Source organism: Amborella trichopoda, chromosome 8, assembly GCF_054954075.1.
Source record: "Amborella trichopoda isolate Santa Cruz 75 chromosome 8, AtrichopodaSantaCruz75HAP2 v2.0, whole genome shotgun sequence".
Classification (NCBI taxonomy): domain Eukaryota; kingdom Viridiplantae; phylum Streptophyta; class Magnoliopsida; order Amborellales; family Amborellaceae; genus Amborella; species Amborella trichopoda.
Window position 1 is genome coordinate 15,258,883 of NC_142343.1, and position 17,316 is coordinate 15,276,198.

Here is a 17,316-nt window from a genome sequence, read left to right on the forward strand (position 1 = left end):
GTTACTGAGCACATGGGAGGATGCACTTGTTGGGGTAGGACAACAGTTCGAATCTTTTGAAGATTTTTGAAAAGCTCATAGCAAGTTTGCTATAGCAAACCATTTTACATACCGTCTTGTTAAAAATGATAGGTATCGCATAAGGGCAAAATGCAAGGGTGATGGATGTAAATGGGAGATATATTGTGCGAAGCTTGGTAGGACGAATGTTTTTCAAATCAAAACATGGACAAAATACCATTCATGCAATTTAGGGACAAGCAAAAATGTACAGAGAAGAGCGTCACGAAAATTTGTTGCATCTTTAATCAAGGATAAATTAAGTGACACTACACATTACAAGGCTAGAGAAATCATGAATAATTTATCTCAAGATTATGGGTTAGAAGTACCCTATTGGAAGGCCTGGCGAGGGGAAAAAACAGTCATCAAAGATATACATAATTCGCAAGAAGAGACATACAACAAGTTACCAGCATATGTAAACCGCATGATGGAGACGAATCCTAATAGTTATGCGACAGGACAAGTATGGTCACGAGGGTAGATTTCGTCGATTGTTCTTAAGCTTTTATGGGTCAATACATGGCTTTAAAAATAGATGTCGTCCACTTTTATTTCTCGATGGGACATCATTAAAAGCACGATACCTAGGGACTCTACTTGCTGCAAACTCACTCGATGGGGATGGTCAAATGTTTTCCATTGCATTCGCAATTGTGGATGCCGAAAGTACCGATAACTGGTTATGATTTATGTAAACTCTAAAAATTGCTATTGGGACGAATCGTGAAATCCCTTTTTTGTCAGATAGACACTCTGGATTAGTTGATACAGTTTGTCAAGTTTTTGATAATGCTCATCATGCCTTCTATGAGCGTCATTTAGTCTAGAATTTCAAAAAGGAATGCAAACACTTACCTAATAACGTTAAGAAGGCAGTTGTATGTAACTTTATCGGAGCATGTAGAGCATATACGGAGCAAGAGTATTTTGATAAGATGGTAGAAATTAGATCACTTTCTGAGGATGCATTCAAGTGATTCATGGAAGCATCACCAAATCGTTGGGCCACATCACAGTTCAGAGGTAATCGATATGACCAAGTAACAACCAATGTGGCTGAGTCATATAATAAGTGGATTCTAGAAGCACGAGATATGCCAATTCTCCAGTGTGTTGACTTGATTAGGAGACAAATCATGAAACTAATGGCCACTCGCAGTTTGAAAGTTGAAACCTGGAGTACAACACTTACCCCGAATGCTCAAAACGAATTAAAAAAAATCATTAAGAAATCCGTTTTCGTGAGGGTAACTATGACATCAAATGGAACAATGTATGAAACAAGGGGTGATCGCATGAATTATACAGTAAATATTATTACATGAGAATGTAAATGCCGGGGTTGGCAAATAACATGTTTGCCTTATAAGCATTCTTGTAAAGCCCTTCAAGTAATGTATAGGGACCCTGTTGACTATTGTCAAAAATATTTCACAGTTGCAAAATTTGGTGAAACATATTCTGTAGCTATCGTACCAGACTTATTTGGGCGTAGGTTATGTGGACAGCTTACTCCAGAAAAAGTAAGAGTGTTTCCACCTCACTCAAGACGTCCCCCTAGCCGACCTAAAAAGAAGCACATCGAGTCACAATAAGTACCAGTGCGACCTATACACTGTAGTCGTTGCAAAGGAACTAGTCATAATAGGGCAACTTGTAAAGCACCCACTTGAAGGCATATGCTTGTAACTTTTTTTTCTTTTGGTCTTTTTTAATTTGTAGCAACCATTTTGTGGGAAATACTGAAATTTGTTCTATTTATGTAAATTTTGCGCTTGTGGGGCACATATATTACATTCATTTCATTATTATCTGTTTTTGCGCATTTGGGGCACATTTATATATATATATATATATATATATATATATATATATATATATATATATATCAAGGTTGGATAGGGACATGCTCGTTTGTGAATTGTTTTTCTTTTAATATCATTTTCTACATTATAGGATCAAAGAAAATTTTATGTATGTTATTATCTATCCATATTTAACAATATTATATTAATTCAAAAGGTTAAGTAGTGGAGAGATTGAAAATTTTAGTATATAATTGCTTAATCTACCATGTAGTATACAATGGTAAGTACGCCAGATTGCTTTGGTGTCTGTTGTTGTTTGGTGTGTGTTCTTTCAATACCATGTTTTTATGTTCTTTTTTCTTTCTTTCTTGCTTTTGAGTGTGTTTCTCTCTCTTTCTCTCTTGTAAATGTCATGGGGTGTTTCTTTCTTTCTATATGAAGAGTGGGTTTGGATAACGTACACTCTCAATGTTTTTCCATATGAATGAAATGTGCTGAATTAAAGGAAAAGTGAGTATACAAGTAGTTTTTCATGAGTGGGCGTGTCTTATACCATGTGATTTGATTCATGAGCTATTATTTTCTCAATTTATCTAGGAAATGGTTCTTTGTTTGTTTTTTCTTCTTATCTATAGTTAAAGGACATTGCATACACAGAAGCTCTTTATTGATTGTTGATTTGGATTGAAAGGACATATGGCTAGTGGCCCAATGTTTTGGCATCAAGCATCCTATTATTGATAGACTTCTTATTTTTGATAGACTTCTTATTGTTGCATCAAAATTTGGCATCAGCCATCTTATTGTTGATAGACTTCTTATTGTTGCATCAAGATTTGGCATCAACCATCATATCCTCTTAATTGATGTGATGTGCACATGTAAAACACTGATAATATAAATAGATTTAACGATGCAAGACCTGAAACTGTCAAGAGGAACAAGGGACCCATCCATTTCGTTCGATCAAATGGAAAAGGTACGATAGTCTATTTACCATACTTCATGATTTATATTTATTAGATAACTCTTATATTGTTTATAACTAATGTATGTCATTTCTTATTGAACTTCATTTCAGATGAAAAAAAATATCCGTATTAATGAATCAACTAAGACCCGAAGAAAATGGGAACTAGATCCATGACAAGTACCTTTGGTCGAGAAGACCAAATTGTGCTCGCTGATTGACATTGGGGTCTCCATTATCGACTGTAGTTTATTGAGGGCCTTCATGGGGAAATGGTACAAAGTGACAAATATTGCACGTTTGACTGTTGGTGAGATGACTCTAACCTTATACGACATGTGGCATAGATTGAGGATATTTGTGATAGGAGAGCCTGTAACCGACATCAGACCTACAGACTACAAGGCTTTCCACATAGAGTAGATTGTCTTAAAGGCGACAGCGTATTCCGTCTTAAACATACTTGGTTGAGGATGGAATTTGGTCAACTACCAAAAAAGCCTACCAAATTAAAACTCCTTCAACATACTCGAGCATATCTCCTATATCTGGTCGACACAACGATATTTTCCGATGCATCTCAAGGGTCCATGCTTACAAGTTATATACAACTGTTTCTAGATCTCGATGAGGCTGGGAAGTATGCATGGGGTGTAGCAGCACTTGCCTTCCTGTGTTATTCATTGTCTAAGGTCGTGGATATGGATACGTGTTTTAGTGGGTCAACAACACTACTACAGGTAATACTTCTACAGATACGCTCAGTAAAGAGAATGCGTTGTGCCGGTCATATTTGATAAGTTTTCACATTGCAGATTATTATATACCAGATTGTGTGCTGCGGCAATTTGGGAAGTCGCAAGTTATTTCTGTAGGGCCTCCCAAGTGGGAGAGGAGGGAGAGGGGGGCTATACACCCCACTAGTTGGGGTGATGAGTTGGCTAGCGAGATAAGCGACTGGCGGCAACGAGACCACAATGTTGTCAACGCAGCCACAAATAAATATGGTGGAATACCTACAAAGGATTATATGGCCTGGTACAGTATGTTCACTCATAGATATGGAAATACTCCCTTGTGCCCCCCCTCACAGTCGCAATCTAATGTGCCCCCCTCGCAGGCCATGATGACGAGAGGAGATTGATATATTATTTCATTAATATATTTTAGTTTTTATTGATTAAATTAATTATCTATTCAAAGCAGTTATTTATATTATTTTTATTGTCAACTTGCAGTGATTAACCTGTATAGGGATGCTACAAGAAGCACTTGGTGGTGAAGTATTAGTAGGAGAATCAAGACATTTGATACAGACGACCCATGATTTGTTAGTGCAGCACACTTCTATAGATAACGCCGAGGAGATGGTGGATGTCAGACCGATGGTGGAGATGACAACGACAGTGAGACTGATGAGGAAAGCAAAATTGAAGAGGGAGATGGTGGAGATGAAGAAAGAGAGAGTGAGACTGATGAGGAAGATGAGAGGAGAACGAAGAGTAAAAATGATAAGAAAAGAGAGATCGAGATTGATGAGGAAAATGAAATGAGAAAAAAGAGCAAAAATGATAAGGGCAAGGGCATTCTATGTTGGCCAAAGAAATGGTTGAGGCCAAGAAAGTGAACGCCAATGTATTTTTTTGAAACAAATGTAAATTTAAAAGTATGAACCTTTTTTGAGACAAAAGTTGAGTATCAAGATTGAAACTGATGTTAAGTTATTTTTGTATAATTGAAGCTACTCTATCATAGTAGCCAATTAATGAAATGTTCAATCTTTTTGTTGTCATTATGTTAATGAAATCAATACCCTTTTAAGTTCTTTTTGTTGTCATTATGTTAATGGAATCAATACCCTTTTAAGTTGTTTTTGTTGTCATTATGTTAATGGAATCAATACCCTTTTATGTTATTTTTGTTGTCAAGCTTTGAAACTTGGTCAAGCATATGCCAATGTGTTCTTTATGAATGAGTTTATAAAGATTGATATGATTGCATAAGCATTTCATATTTGCATAAGCATATGCCAATGTATTCTTTCTTGAATCATTGCATAAGCACTTCAACTTCATCTTGATCAAGTTTTATTACCTTTTGGTCTTCACATCAACTGTAGCGGACTCTCCTCTTAGAGTGGTAAGAGTTATATCTGAATTGGCTTCATTGGCCCCTTGACATGACTTCCCCCTTGGTAAGAGTTATATCTTACTTTTGTTTCTTTGATTATCTCTCTTGCTTCTATTTTTATTTTTTCCTGTGTTGTGTAGTGGTTGCAGATGACGAGGAGAAAGGCTCTCGTGGCTGCTCTAGAGAAGATCAAAGAAGGTTATATTCTTGTAAATGGAGTTTTCATCATGTTTTTTGCTTTAATGGGTTCCTGTTTTTTTTTTTTTCCTAATTAAGGGGGAAACTTATGAATTAAGGGGGCATATGTATCTATTATGGGTTAAAAGGATTGCATGCTGATTTTTAATGAAAGTTGGAAGCTATGAACAAATCTTTAGGGCATGCTATGACTGTGACATGGAAATCCAAGGAATGTACATGATCTTGTAACATGTGATTGACCTATCAAATGATGCTTGAATTGCTTCAAATTATCACCATTAGAAAGGTCTCTAAGTCTAATTTAATCTTCATGTTTGGGTCCAATTGAAATTCTGAATAATTTGAAAGTTATACTTCATTTTATGCACCTATGTCACTGTTGACAGACTCTGTAAATTTCAGAAATATCATTATAGTTGCACTGAGGTTTTGTTTGACCAAATGAAGTCCAAATGACTCATAACCATAGCCATTTGAAAGATACACGAGTTTACTATGAGTTTCATGTTTTAACCTTATCCAAATTTTGTCTAATGTAAGAGTTGTGTTTCAAAGTATGTAGATATATCACTGTCGACAGATTGTAGAAAACTCGGAATTTTTGTTCCTATGTTCATAAGTTTTAAACGATCGAATGGAGTTCAATTTCCTTCAAACCACTGTCATTTGAAAGTTCTATGTGTTCTTTTGAATTCACATGTTATAAAGAATTTTGAAATTATTTCTAAATCAAGAGTTATATATCAAATTATAAGAATACGTCACTGATGATCAAACTCAGCAATTTCCAAAACTATTGCTTCTGTTACCTTAAGCTTTTGACAGACCAAATGGAGTCCAATGCTCTCAAATTACTATCACATGAAAGCTAATAATGTTAACTTGAAACTTTGTTTTGGAATTATATTGAAATTTTGTATAAAATTGATGTTTATATCCCTGTTTATGAAACATACCCCAATAAGACATTTCAGAATCTCAAGATTCTATATTAACCCTGAATTGGTCATGCTCAATTAAGCTTCATACTTTATGAGATTGAGGGAGGCTCATACCCACTCTCAAAGAGCAATTGAACTGAAGTAAATTTCCCTCATAAGTTGGATGTTATGTCTCACCTTGCACATGCAAATTTCTGATAAGAATTACAATGAATTCTTAGTTGTGGCATAGATCATACATCTGCTATGCACAGATATGTTGAACATGGATATATTCTTTTCCAAGATGATTGAAGTTCTATTATAAGATACTGAAATGGCACAATAGAGAGAGAAAGAGAGAGAGAGATGGAGGTTTTACACAATAGAGGTACTCTAGAGAGAGAAAGATGGAGATTTCACACAATAGAGGTATTTTAGAGAGAGATTTCACACAGCACAAATGTTTTCTAGAGAGAGAAAGAAGTTTGTTTGGTGAAAGAAAACTAGTATTTATAGCGAACAAATAATGAAGGAACAAACCAAGAACTTGGAGCATTTTTTATGGATCCGGCATTTTTTGAACGCACTCCGGAGATCACAGTCCGGCATTTATGAAATGAGCTCCGGCAAACTAAAAATCACTCCGGCATTTTCTGCAATCACTCCGGAGATTAGTTCACTGTAAAAAAGCAGTCCGGCACCTGTAAAAAGCACTTCGGCAAAATTAAAACTCACTCCGGCGTTTCTTGAATCTACTCTGGAATTGATTCACTATTAATAGGCATTCTGAAATCTAAAAAAGGCGCATAGGCAAAACAAAGACGCACTCCGGTGTTTTCTGAATGCACTCCGGAGAATGTTCACCATTAAATAAGTACTCCGGCATTTGTAAAATGAACTCCGGCAACATTAGAAAGCACTCCGTCATTTGCTGAAGGCACTCCGGAGATTAGTTCATTGTAAACAAGCAGTCTGGCATCGATAAAAAGCACTCCGGCAAACTAAAAGGCACTCCGGCCTTTCTTGAACCCACTCCGGAGATTGATTCATGGTTAATAGCCAGTCCAGAATCTAAAAAACGCGCACCGGCAAAACTAAGAAGCACTTCGACATTTTCTGAATGCACTTCGGAGAATGTTCACTGTTAAATAAGCACTATGGCATCTGTAAAATGAACTCCGACAATATTAGAAAGCACTCTGGCATTTGCTGAAGGCACTATAGAGATTAGTTGACTGTAAAAAAGTAGTCCAGCAACTAAAAGGCACTCCGACCTCTCTTGAACCCACTCCGGAGATTGATTCACTATTAATAGCCAGTCCGGAATCTAAAAAACGTGCACTGGCAAAACTAAGAAGTACTCTGGCATTTTCTGAATGCACTCCGGAGAATATTCACTGTTAAATAAGCACTTGTAAAATGCACTACAGCAAAACTAGAAAGCACTTCGGCATTTTTTGCAAAGCACTTCGGCGATTATTCACTGTTAATATGTAGTCCGGCATTTGTAAAACTCACGCCGGCATATATATAAAACACACCAGCATTTCATGAGCTCACTACCGCGAATTGTTTACTGTATAATAGTGCACTCCGGCACTTGTGAAGATCACTCCGAAGAATACTTCACTGTTAAATAGGCAGTCTGACATCCATAAAACGCTCTCTGGCATATTTGGAAAACACTCCGGCAATTGATGAACTTGCTTTGGCGACTAGTTGACTAAAATTGACACTCTGCCACATGTGGAAAGCACTTTGGCAAACAGGTTTATGTAACAGTCCGGCCCATGATGAAGCCACTCCGGCGCTTCATTCATATAAGTCTGGCACTTAGATTCCTAGATGAAAGGCCAATCCGGCAATTCACTACCTTAGTCCGGGGAATAGCTCCATGGAATCATGAGCACTCCGGCATATGAGGAAAGCAGACCGGCAGTTTGCTTCTTGGAATCCCAACCACTCTAGCGTTTGTCTGCCTCGGTCCGGCGAAAACGCCACTGGAATCATGGGTTATCCGGTAAGTGATGAACATCGAACCGGTAGTTTCCTCCCTGGAAATTTTTCAGTGCGGTGATTCATCATATCACTCCGCGATATGTTTCCTGGATATAGAGGCACTTCACTCCGGCGTTTTAGATATTCAATCCGACATATTGTTTTCTCATAAGTACTCCGGCGAATAATAACCGCGGTTCGGTGTTAATGAAAATTGGGATCCGTCTGCAGGATTTGATCGCATGTTCAAGGTATAAGAAGAGGTATTTTTGGTAAAAAAATAAACCTTTTTCAGTTGGGGGGGGTTAGTAAGGAAAGTTGGTTTTTTTAAAAAAAGAGTAATGAAAGATTAGGGTGGGGGTACAAGGTCTAAAAAGCTCATTTTGAAGGGGTACTAGTAATTTTCCCAAAAAACTATTCCCAATAAAAAAAAATGATGACAATACCCTTGAAAGTTTTAAGGGGTATTTTAGTTATTATAGTTTATCGAAACATGATTTTAAATAATTTTTTATAGGTGCGACCTAATGAAATACCAAATTTCATATTCATAAAATTTGTATTAAAAAAATTAAAAATAAAATACTATGAGACGTCAGATCTAGGATCAAACGTCGCGTGACTCACTTTATCAAAATTGGAGGGCTGGATGGCACGGAAAGCATAGAGGGGAAGTATAGAAACGTTTCCTATAAAATACTCGAGATTGAATTCTGCTTGAGGGAGTGAATGGAGGGAATTTTCTTGGCATTTTCACAACTCTCGGAAATAGGCAGTTCAATATTCTACAGCGGGACAAAGGTTTTCAAAACTTGTATTTCCTAACCGTTGTGTGGATAAAGGAACAATGAACACGTATCTGAAACTTGCGGTCAGTTTTTATATGCATCTCAAACAAATGGCCACCTCCCTATATCCCCATTTCAACTTATGCAACTCCTCAACTACACCTTCTCCTGTACTGAAACTTTGATTCTGTTTCTATGGATTGCTCCCCACTTTTCCTCCACTCTTCTTATCCAACAACCACCCACATTAGAAGGTATCTAATGGCTTCCTGCAATAATCCACAAATTTTTAGTTCAATTTCGGTTCATTTTCTTTTGAATTTCGAGTCTTCTTTGCTGAAATCAAAGAACCCCATCTTGAATAACCAAGTATGAAATCATTCTTTCTTGCACTTAGCTTTGACACTCCATCTTTTTCCTTTCATTTGTATCTGATTTATTGATGTGAAAACTGTTAAATTTTCTTGAAGGGAGGACACAATTCCCATGGTAGAGCATTTCCTGGTTTAGTTATTTAACTTGGTACTAGTGTCCATAGTTTAGTTTTAGTTCTCTTTACATTTTTTTTTTTATGGAAGTTTCATTTTTACTCTGATGAATTCAATTAACTCAATATTCATTTTGCTTTGGGCTTCCACTCCGACCAATTAACTGAATTCATTCAGGCTTAGACTTTGTTCTGATAATTTCATTTTTATTTCTATTTATATTTATTTTGGGGAAGGCTTCAATGCTTATGGATGAATATTTACTTCTCCCCACTTCAACCAGTTACCCAAATTCAGCAATTCTCTTGCTTTATTTTGAACTGTAAATAAACCATTGTTCTTCTTTTTTGGTTATATTTAGTTTCCTTTTGTTATTATGTTCTTTGGGGAAGTTCGATTCTTATAGTCAAGTATTTCATTTTGGGAATGCTAGTATATTTCCTATAGCCAGGCACTCCAAACCTGTTTACTTTACGCCAATAAAATGGAGAAGGTTGGGTATTTGGCTTACTTTCTGGAGTTTGAGTTTTGAAATTTGTTGCTTTCAGCTGCCATTGTCCTTATGCTGGTGTACACAGTGTTGGGCTTCAATTGAATCTGAAGGGTCAATCTTTATTTGCTTGTCGAGTCCAGGGCACAAGTGAAAATGTGGATTCGAGCATTGCTGGTGTTTCTTCTTCTTCTTCCAATTATTTGGGAGATGAAAATGGTTCTCTCTTTGGTGGTTTGGATGAGGAGAAGGTCACTTCTTTTACTACTTTAACTGCAGAAATCACCCCTGAAACAACAGATTTCTTTGTTAGTGACGCGGAGGATGACCCTGACTGCCCATCAGAGGGTTTTTCTTCGATAGACCAAGCTATTGATGCACTTAGTCAAGGAAAGGTGAAATTTTTATGCCCATTTTTTTTCTTTTTCTTTCGGTTTTTTTTGTAATTGGAAAAGTTGGTTCATTACATGCTTCTTCATTCTTATGAGCTTCATAATGGGGGCTTTATCTGGTAGTGTTCAAAATTAGCCACTTGTTACTCACAATTTCTTTTATTTCTTTGTTATATAGTTTATTATTGCTGTAGATGATGAAGGGGATGACATTGAAGGGGATCTTATAATGGCAGCATCTTTTGTAACCCCACAGGCTGTGGCTTTTATGATTCGTCATGGGTGTGGTATTGTTTCTGTTGCAATGAAGGAGGAGGATTTGGAGAGACTCAAGTTACCCATGATGTTTCCTGACAATGACAATGAGGAGACATTTCACAAGTCTTTTACAATTTCAGTGGTACTGTATTTTCATTGCATACTGCATTTGGTTTCACCTTAGTAAGTTATTGAAAGTATAGAAATCACCATTTCACTCAATGGTGATAGTATTGATTTACTTTTTGTCAATAGGATGCAAAGGGTGGAAAATCTGCTGGTGTTTCAGCCTTTGATAGGGCAAAGACTATTCTTTCTCTTGCATCTTCTGATTCAAAACCAGATGATTTTAGAAAACCTGGACATGTATTTCCTTTGAAGTATAGAAATGGTGGTGTCCTTAAAAGAGCTGGGCATACTGAGGCTTCGGTTGATTTAGTTACCTTGGCTGGCTTAAAACCATTATCTGCCATTTGTGGGATTCTTGATCCCAATGATGGTTCAATGGCCCAATTGTCCCAGTTAAAGAAGATTGCAGAGGAGTATAGCTTACCAATCATATCAATCACGGACCTTATCAGGTGAGTCTACCAGTTGATGCATAACTGAAGTTAGATGACATGAAAATCTGTTTATAACACAGTTGGTTATATTATTCTTTGTCGTGTGATGCTATCACAATTTTTGTTATATCCAATAAATAGAATACTTAAAGACACAGAATGTACCCCAAAGGTTTAGCAATTAGGACATTTGGCGGGTTGCTCTTTGGTTTGAAGTAAACTTCTTGAAGCATCAGCAAATTACAAACAATGAACCAAAAAATTCTTAATTCACAAATTTCTTGTGAAAATTCCAATGGGGTTAAGTTAACAGATTACAAGAAATAAGCATGGAAAAAATTATGAAATCTTACCAAATATAAGATTTGGATCTCCTCAACATTTTGTTAATGACCGATGGTGATCTAGGCAAATTGCAATTGAGGGACTAATATCTCTGTAAACATGAGTATTCGTATGGAAATGAAAATTTGGACCCTGTGGAGCAGGAAGAGATAAACACAACTCTTAAAATCGGTGTCCAACATGCTACTGCCAAATTACTGTAGAGGGTCTCTTAGGTTAATAAACCTGATTCATGAGGGTTCAGGGATGTATGTTTTTCAAACATGTACAAGAAAGGATACCCCAATACCTAGACCATACTTTTAGGTTCCACTTATTCTGAAATACACAAGCAGTGAAACCCTCTTAGCCTGCATTATAGCACAATAGAATATTCACTTCAAGCCAGCTAGGATCCTCTACGGTACAAAAGTTGAAAGATTTATCATGGTGGGAAGAGGAAAAGTAGGTTATTGCCTCACAAAACAGAAATTTGGTATGGCTAAACCATCTGGCTGAAAGAGCTGGCACACTGTTTTCCCTCTGACCGTTTTCTCAGCTTGGCCATAGAGTTCATTTCTTCCATACATCTTGATTTTCCTGGGTGATACCTAAAGCCAAAGGGAAGAATGCCAGGTCCATGCTACCCTAGAAACTAAGAATTTCAAGAAATCACTCCAATAAAGCTGAGAACCCATTTCATATGTCATCAAGTTCAAACCCCCCATATTAATAGTATGGATGAAGTGAATGATATTGTGGAGTTCAAGTTGCCGACATAGTTTTTATCCTTGACCTACACTATATTAAGTATACAGAGTAGGTGTATGGGATGAGCCATGGTCGATGTCCTTGGGTGTTTGGTGATGTAGGTTTGAGTTTGTGAAGTGCATAACCTGCATCCTGGATGTAAATTTGCTTATGGTTATTATCGTACGTGTAGCTTTCTCTGTTGTGATCATCATGAAGTCCCATCCATTTCAGGCCAATGTATTTCACTAGTTTCAGATTTGTAATTTAGTAGTCTATGTTCCACAGTGGTCTCAAACTAATTGGGCTTACTTTGAAGCCGTTACATACACGTTACAACCAAATATCCAGTAAAAATGTACTGATACAACCCATAATTTTTATTTAACATTGCCCAAATAAAGATCATATCACCTCTAGGAAGTCTCAACATGCATTTCATTCAATTAGACAATGAGAGTTTGCTTGGTTACAACTCAATATACTCATATACAAAAATCAGCCATATACATCAATGAATCATTACATGGACCACTTTCGAGCAACAACAAAATCCATTCCAATGCAATCTCTTCATCACAACTCATAAACCAAAATAGTAACACAAGTCATAAACCATGGGGAAGCCAATTTTATCTCAAATTGCCCGTGATCACCTCCACGGGACTTGGTATTCCCCATAATAGATCTTCTCGTTGGATAGTGCCGGGATTCAGGTCCAATGTACTACTCAAATTGGGAAGCAAAGGAAGAAAGCATTCTAACACACATAGACCATTAATAGGGGGCTTAGAATTGAGTGTAGAGAATGGCCAAAAACGCACATTATGGGTTGTGGAGTCTTTGGGATTAATCATTGCCCACAATACTGCACAAATGTAGGAGACAATGTGGGCAAAGGAGAGGGCTTATAAAGGATGACCATAAAGCTTCATGGAGATGAGAAGTTACCTTGCTGAAAATGGCCTTGAATTTCAGACATCTTGAGAGAGGCATGGAGGTCCTTTGATGGAGCCAAGGAGTAGGGATTGGTAGAGAAGAAGGTGATCCATAGCCTTTGGTGGTACACAAGGGGATAGGACCATGAACTATGGAGGCTATTGTGGATCATGAACCAAGGCCAACTTTCTCTCTAGTTGGGGTGTGCCATTCCAAGGGCTTGTCACTCTACAAATGAGCAGCATAACAATGCTTTACAGGTGGATGGAAAAATGAGTGGCAAGGAACCCTATTTATAAAGTTTAAGAGTATAGGAATAATATGGGCCCTTGATGTAGGAGATCTATGGGGCAAGAGAGCCATTGAACCAAGCCATTTGTCCCTTATCTAGCTATCATAGAGTAAGGGCTGAGATTAAAATACCATTCCCCTTAGCTAATCTAAATTCTAGTTTCTTTTTAGTGTATTCAGTCCATATAAAGATTATATTCATTAAGCCATAAAATGTTACTTTCTTTAACCAACTTTACATGTGTTCCATTATTAAATGACAAGTTTCATAAATTATCTTACATGTGGAGTATGGATCTTGTGTCATGTGTCCCGCCATAGGCTATATCCATTCCCCCATGGTCCCATGGCATAAAATTGCAAACTATGTTCTTATGTTCACACATGCGCACATACATCCACTATGCCATACTGTAAGTACAAGCCCGTCCCTACCACCAAGAAAGGGAAGAGCAAATGGACTCGAAAGGCCATTCGTCGTAACACAAATCACTCAATGTGCACTATTCATGTGCAAAGTGTAGGCGCTTTGTCCGTGCTTATGATGAGCGTTGTTCACCCACGCACCGTACAATTTGCACTACGTGCCCCAAAATACATGTGCCCACCTAGGCGCCCAAGGTGCCCTCCTAGGTGGCGTAAAAGGCGGGCACCTAGGCACTACCTCGCTTAATGGCGAAAAATGTCATACGGGCAACTCTAATCCAAAGAAGAAAGGTGGTCTTCCCATAACTAGCTTTAGGCCTGTAAACCTTTGCAATGAGATTTGTAAGGTAATTAGCAAAATCGTTGCTAATAGGCTTAAAGCATGTTAAACTGCATCATTAACCGTAACCAACATACCTTCTCCAAAATTCAAGCATTTTCAAGCGAGTTGTAATTGCACTTGAACTTATCCATAATATAGCAAGGAAACAGAGAGAAGCACATCTTTTTTAAAAGGTAACCTCCATAAGGATTTTGATAAATTTGATTTTGGAAATTTTAATAAATGAACTTCACAGATGTTGTTTATAGATAAATTCATTAATTAGGTCAAGATGTATATTACAACATCGAAATATTGTCTATTTTACCTAATGGCACAACTTTTGGTTATTTAAGGGGAAAAAATGGGCTTTGACAAAGGTGCCTTGTATCCCCATGCCTTTTTCTTATGGCTATGAAATTATTATAGCACGCTTATCAGAAATGAAATGGGGAGTGAAATTACTCTCTCTCATCTTCTCAATGCCGATGGCATTCTCATTTTTTGTAAGGCAAAGACAAAATCATGCCAATTCTTCAAAGTACCTTTAAAACTTCCAATCCTACACCGGCCTTGAGAAAAACTTCCCCAAACGAACATATATTTTTCAATTCCACCACCTTTAAAAATAACCTGAATGCATTGTTTTTCTAGAATGCGGCATTTCTAATCTACCCACTTCTTCTTTTTTTATGGGTAAGTCAGTGGGGGATAAGGCCCCCCAAGTGTTTTTAATAATAAAAAGGAATACAACTCATAAATTTACAACACTTCAATGGGGCAATTGCACAACATGATGGAGTAAAGGAAGGAAAATACAATCAGGTGGTCTAGTGCGCCAAACGGTGGCATCAAAAAAAACCATGGCTTTTTTAGTGTGTATTGGCCACCATATTGGCCTCACGATAGATATGTGAAGTGTACCACTCACGTCCAGTAAGTCTCTGTCTGCTATTGGCAGCAACAATGTGAAGACACCATGGGAATGCATCTATCTTAAATAACATTAACAAGTAGAGATGAATCACTTTCAATTTGTAGAGGAAAGCAATTTAACTCGATGGTGATATCCAGTCTAACTTTCAAACTATGAAATTCAGCATAATTATTTGATGCAACTCCAAGGGGTTGTGCAAATGCAGTAATAAAAGAACCATCTTTACCTCTAATGATCCCACCTCCACCTACCCTTCCTGAGTTATGTAGAGAAGCTCCATCGATATTGAGTTTCAAATGGCCTGGGTGAGGAAAGGACCATGCAATTGGGATAGAAGATTTCGTTTTCTCTTGCCACCAAGTGATACGAAGATTATCTGTTATGGCTTTTTCGGATATTCGAAAGGTTAAAACCTTAGCACTTTCCATCTCTATAATATGCAATATAATCCTCTTGACAAGTTGTTTTCTCATAGAAGCCTTCCCTCGAAAGACCCGATGGTTGCGCTTCCCCTAAATCTACCCACTTCTTTAGGTTTGCCACTATTCCAAGGTGGACTAACCTCTAATCTTTGCCAACCTATCATTGATAAACTATTTCCAAACCCAAAGGATGGAAGTTCAAAACCCATCATACTTTGAAAGATTCATCTTGCTCATATCATTCCTCTCCCCAAATCATTGGTGCTTCGTTTTCAATCCTTCACCAAATGAACAATCTAGAGAGACTCCAAAAGAACTTCCTTTGGGGCAGTCATAAAAACTAAAAGCACGTAAAACTTGTCATATGAATCAGTGTTTGCAAACCAAGAAGCAAAAGTTGGTCTTAGAATTTAAGGGCTAAGGATATGCTAATATACTTATTAGCTAAACTTAAATGGGAATTGTCTAGTGAAAGCCATTTCATGTGGACATATCTAATGAGAAGGAAGTGCCTTTGGAGAATCTCCATATATAGCTCTAGAGTAGTGGCGGGCAAGTCTTAGGCATGGAAAGGAGATAAGTAGTGCTCCCAGCGTCCCACTAATAATAACAAATGGCTAAGGTTTCGTAGGGAATGTCTTTTGGTGCGATCCATGGCTTAATAATCAAAGGTCCTTTAATGAGTTGTATGGGGAAGAAATCATAGGAGACTTGGGCCTTGGAAGATCCCTAAGCATCTCCCAATCTGAGACAAAACTTCGCCCTACATGTGGTGGAGATTGCGGTCTTGGAAGATAACCACGGGTGCCTAATGAATATGGACAGATTGCCTAAAAAAGGGCTCATAAACTTATTAGAGAACATGGGGGGACAAAATACAACACTTGAATCTATATGGATGAAATCAATACGCCCAACGGCTTAGTGGTTTGCATAAGTAACTTATTATAAGAGATTTCCAATTAACAATGGAGTACAAAGCAGTAAGTGCTTCTTACGTACTGATGCAATTGAAGATCCTTATCTTCTTTTCATTACATGTGCCTTTGTAGGTGATATTTGGAATGTAATCATGTGGAGATTTGGCACCATTATAGTTTAGTGGAGAGTTATCGAGATCTTCTAAGGAGGGGTTCGCTTCCACACTTTGGGATCCAGATCCTTATATCAAAAATCATGGTTCCGTGAGTATGCGGAATCGCGATTCCACTAACTTGGAATCGAGTATCCTCTAATTTGGGAGTGAGTTTTATAGACACATGTTTTGGTTCATACACCATGGGATTTGGACCTCCAATTTCTTAGGACCTACAAGCTCTCTGAATGCCATGACCTCCAACTTATTTTACATTTCACAACTTTACGGACCTTGTGAATCGTTACTTATGGATAGTTTTAAAGAAAGGTAACAAGAGAGGGAAAGGAGAAGTTAGTTGCGTTTTGGTTCTATTGAGGAATGTCAATATGCGTAACTTCCATAGGGCTAGTCCATTGGGCATGTCTACCTTTAGAAGGACTTCTATCACTTGAATGTTGGTTAACCAAATCGAGGCACTCATGGGGTTGCCTTAGGGGGATGGAATAATATGTATGCATGGATATGTGAGGAATCTCTCATCTCTGTCTTTGAGCCCCTAGCAATCTTTGACATAGGAGAGCTATGAGTAATTATATATGGAAATGTCTTTTCTTTTTTCTTGCTTTGCAAAGGAGTGCTTAGCTGTCTGTGGCATTTTTTTTTTGGAAACAATCTATCGTTGCATTCTTATATGTAATCATCAATTGATATTCAAGTGGAACTCATCCAATCCAACTGATTGGTGCCAAAAA

The 17,316-nt window shown here is 37.5% G+C and overlaps 1 protein-coding gene across 5 annotated transcripts in view; it reads left to right on the forward strand.

Annotated features, from left to right (window-relative positions):
• Positions 1-8,803: 8,803 nt before the first annotated feature.
• RIBA3 (monofunctional riboflavin biosynthesis protein RIBA 3) overlaps positions 8,804-17,316 on the forward strand; it is a 31,809-nt gene continuing 23,296 nt past the window's right edge. For 3 of the 5 annotated variants that reach the window (XR_016061340.1, XR_016061339.1, XM_088874553.1), the window contains exons 1-4: positions 8,805-9,138; positions 9,921-10,257; positions 10,433-10,654; positions 10,768-11,093. Coding sequence is in view for 3 of the 5 variants with exons in the window: in XM_088874553.1 (XP_088730679.1) it covers positions 9,080-9,138; positions 9,921-10,257; positions 10,433-10,654; positions 10,768-11,093 (944 nt within the window). In the remaining 2 variants the exon portion in view is untranslated. Of the gene's footprint in view, positions 9,139-9,920; positions 10,258-10,432; positions 10,655-10,767; positions 11,094-17,316 lie in introns of all 5 variants that reach the window. The other 2 variants (XM_020667165.2, XM_088874554.1) reach the window with 2 other exon arrangements.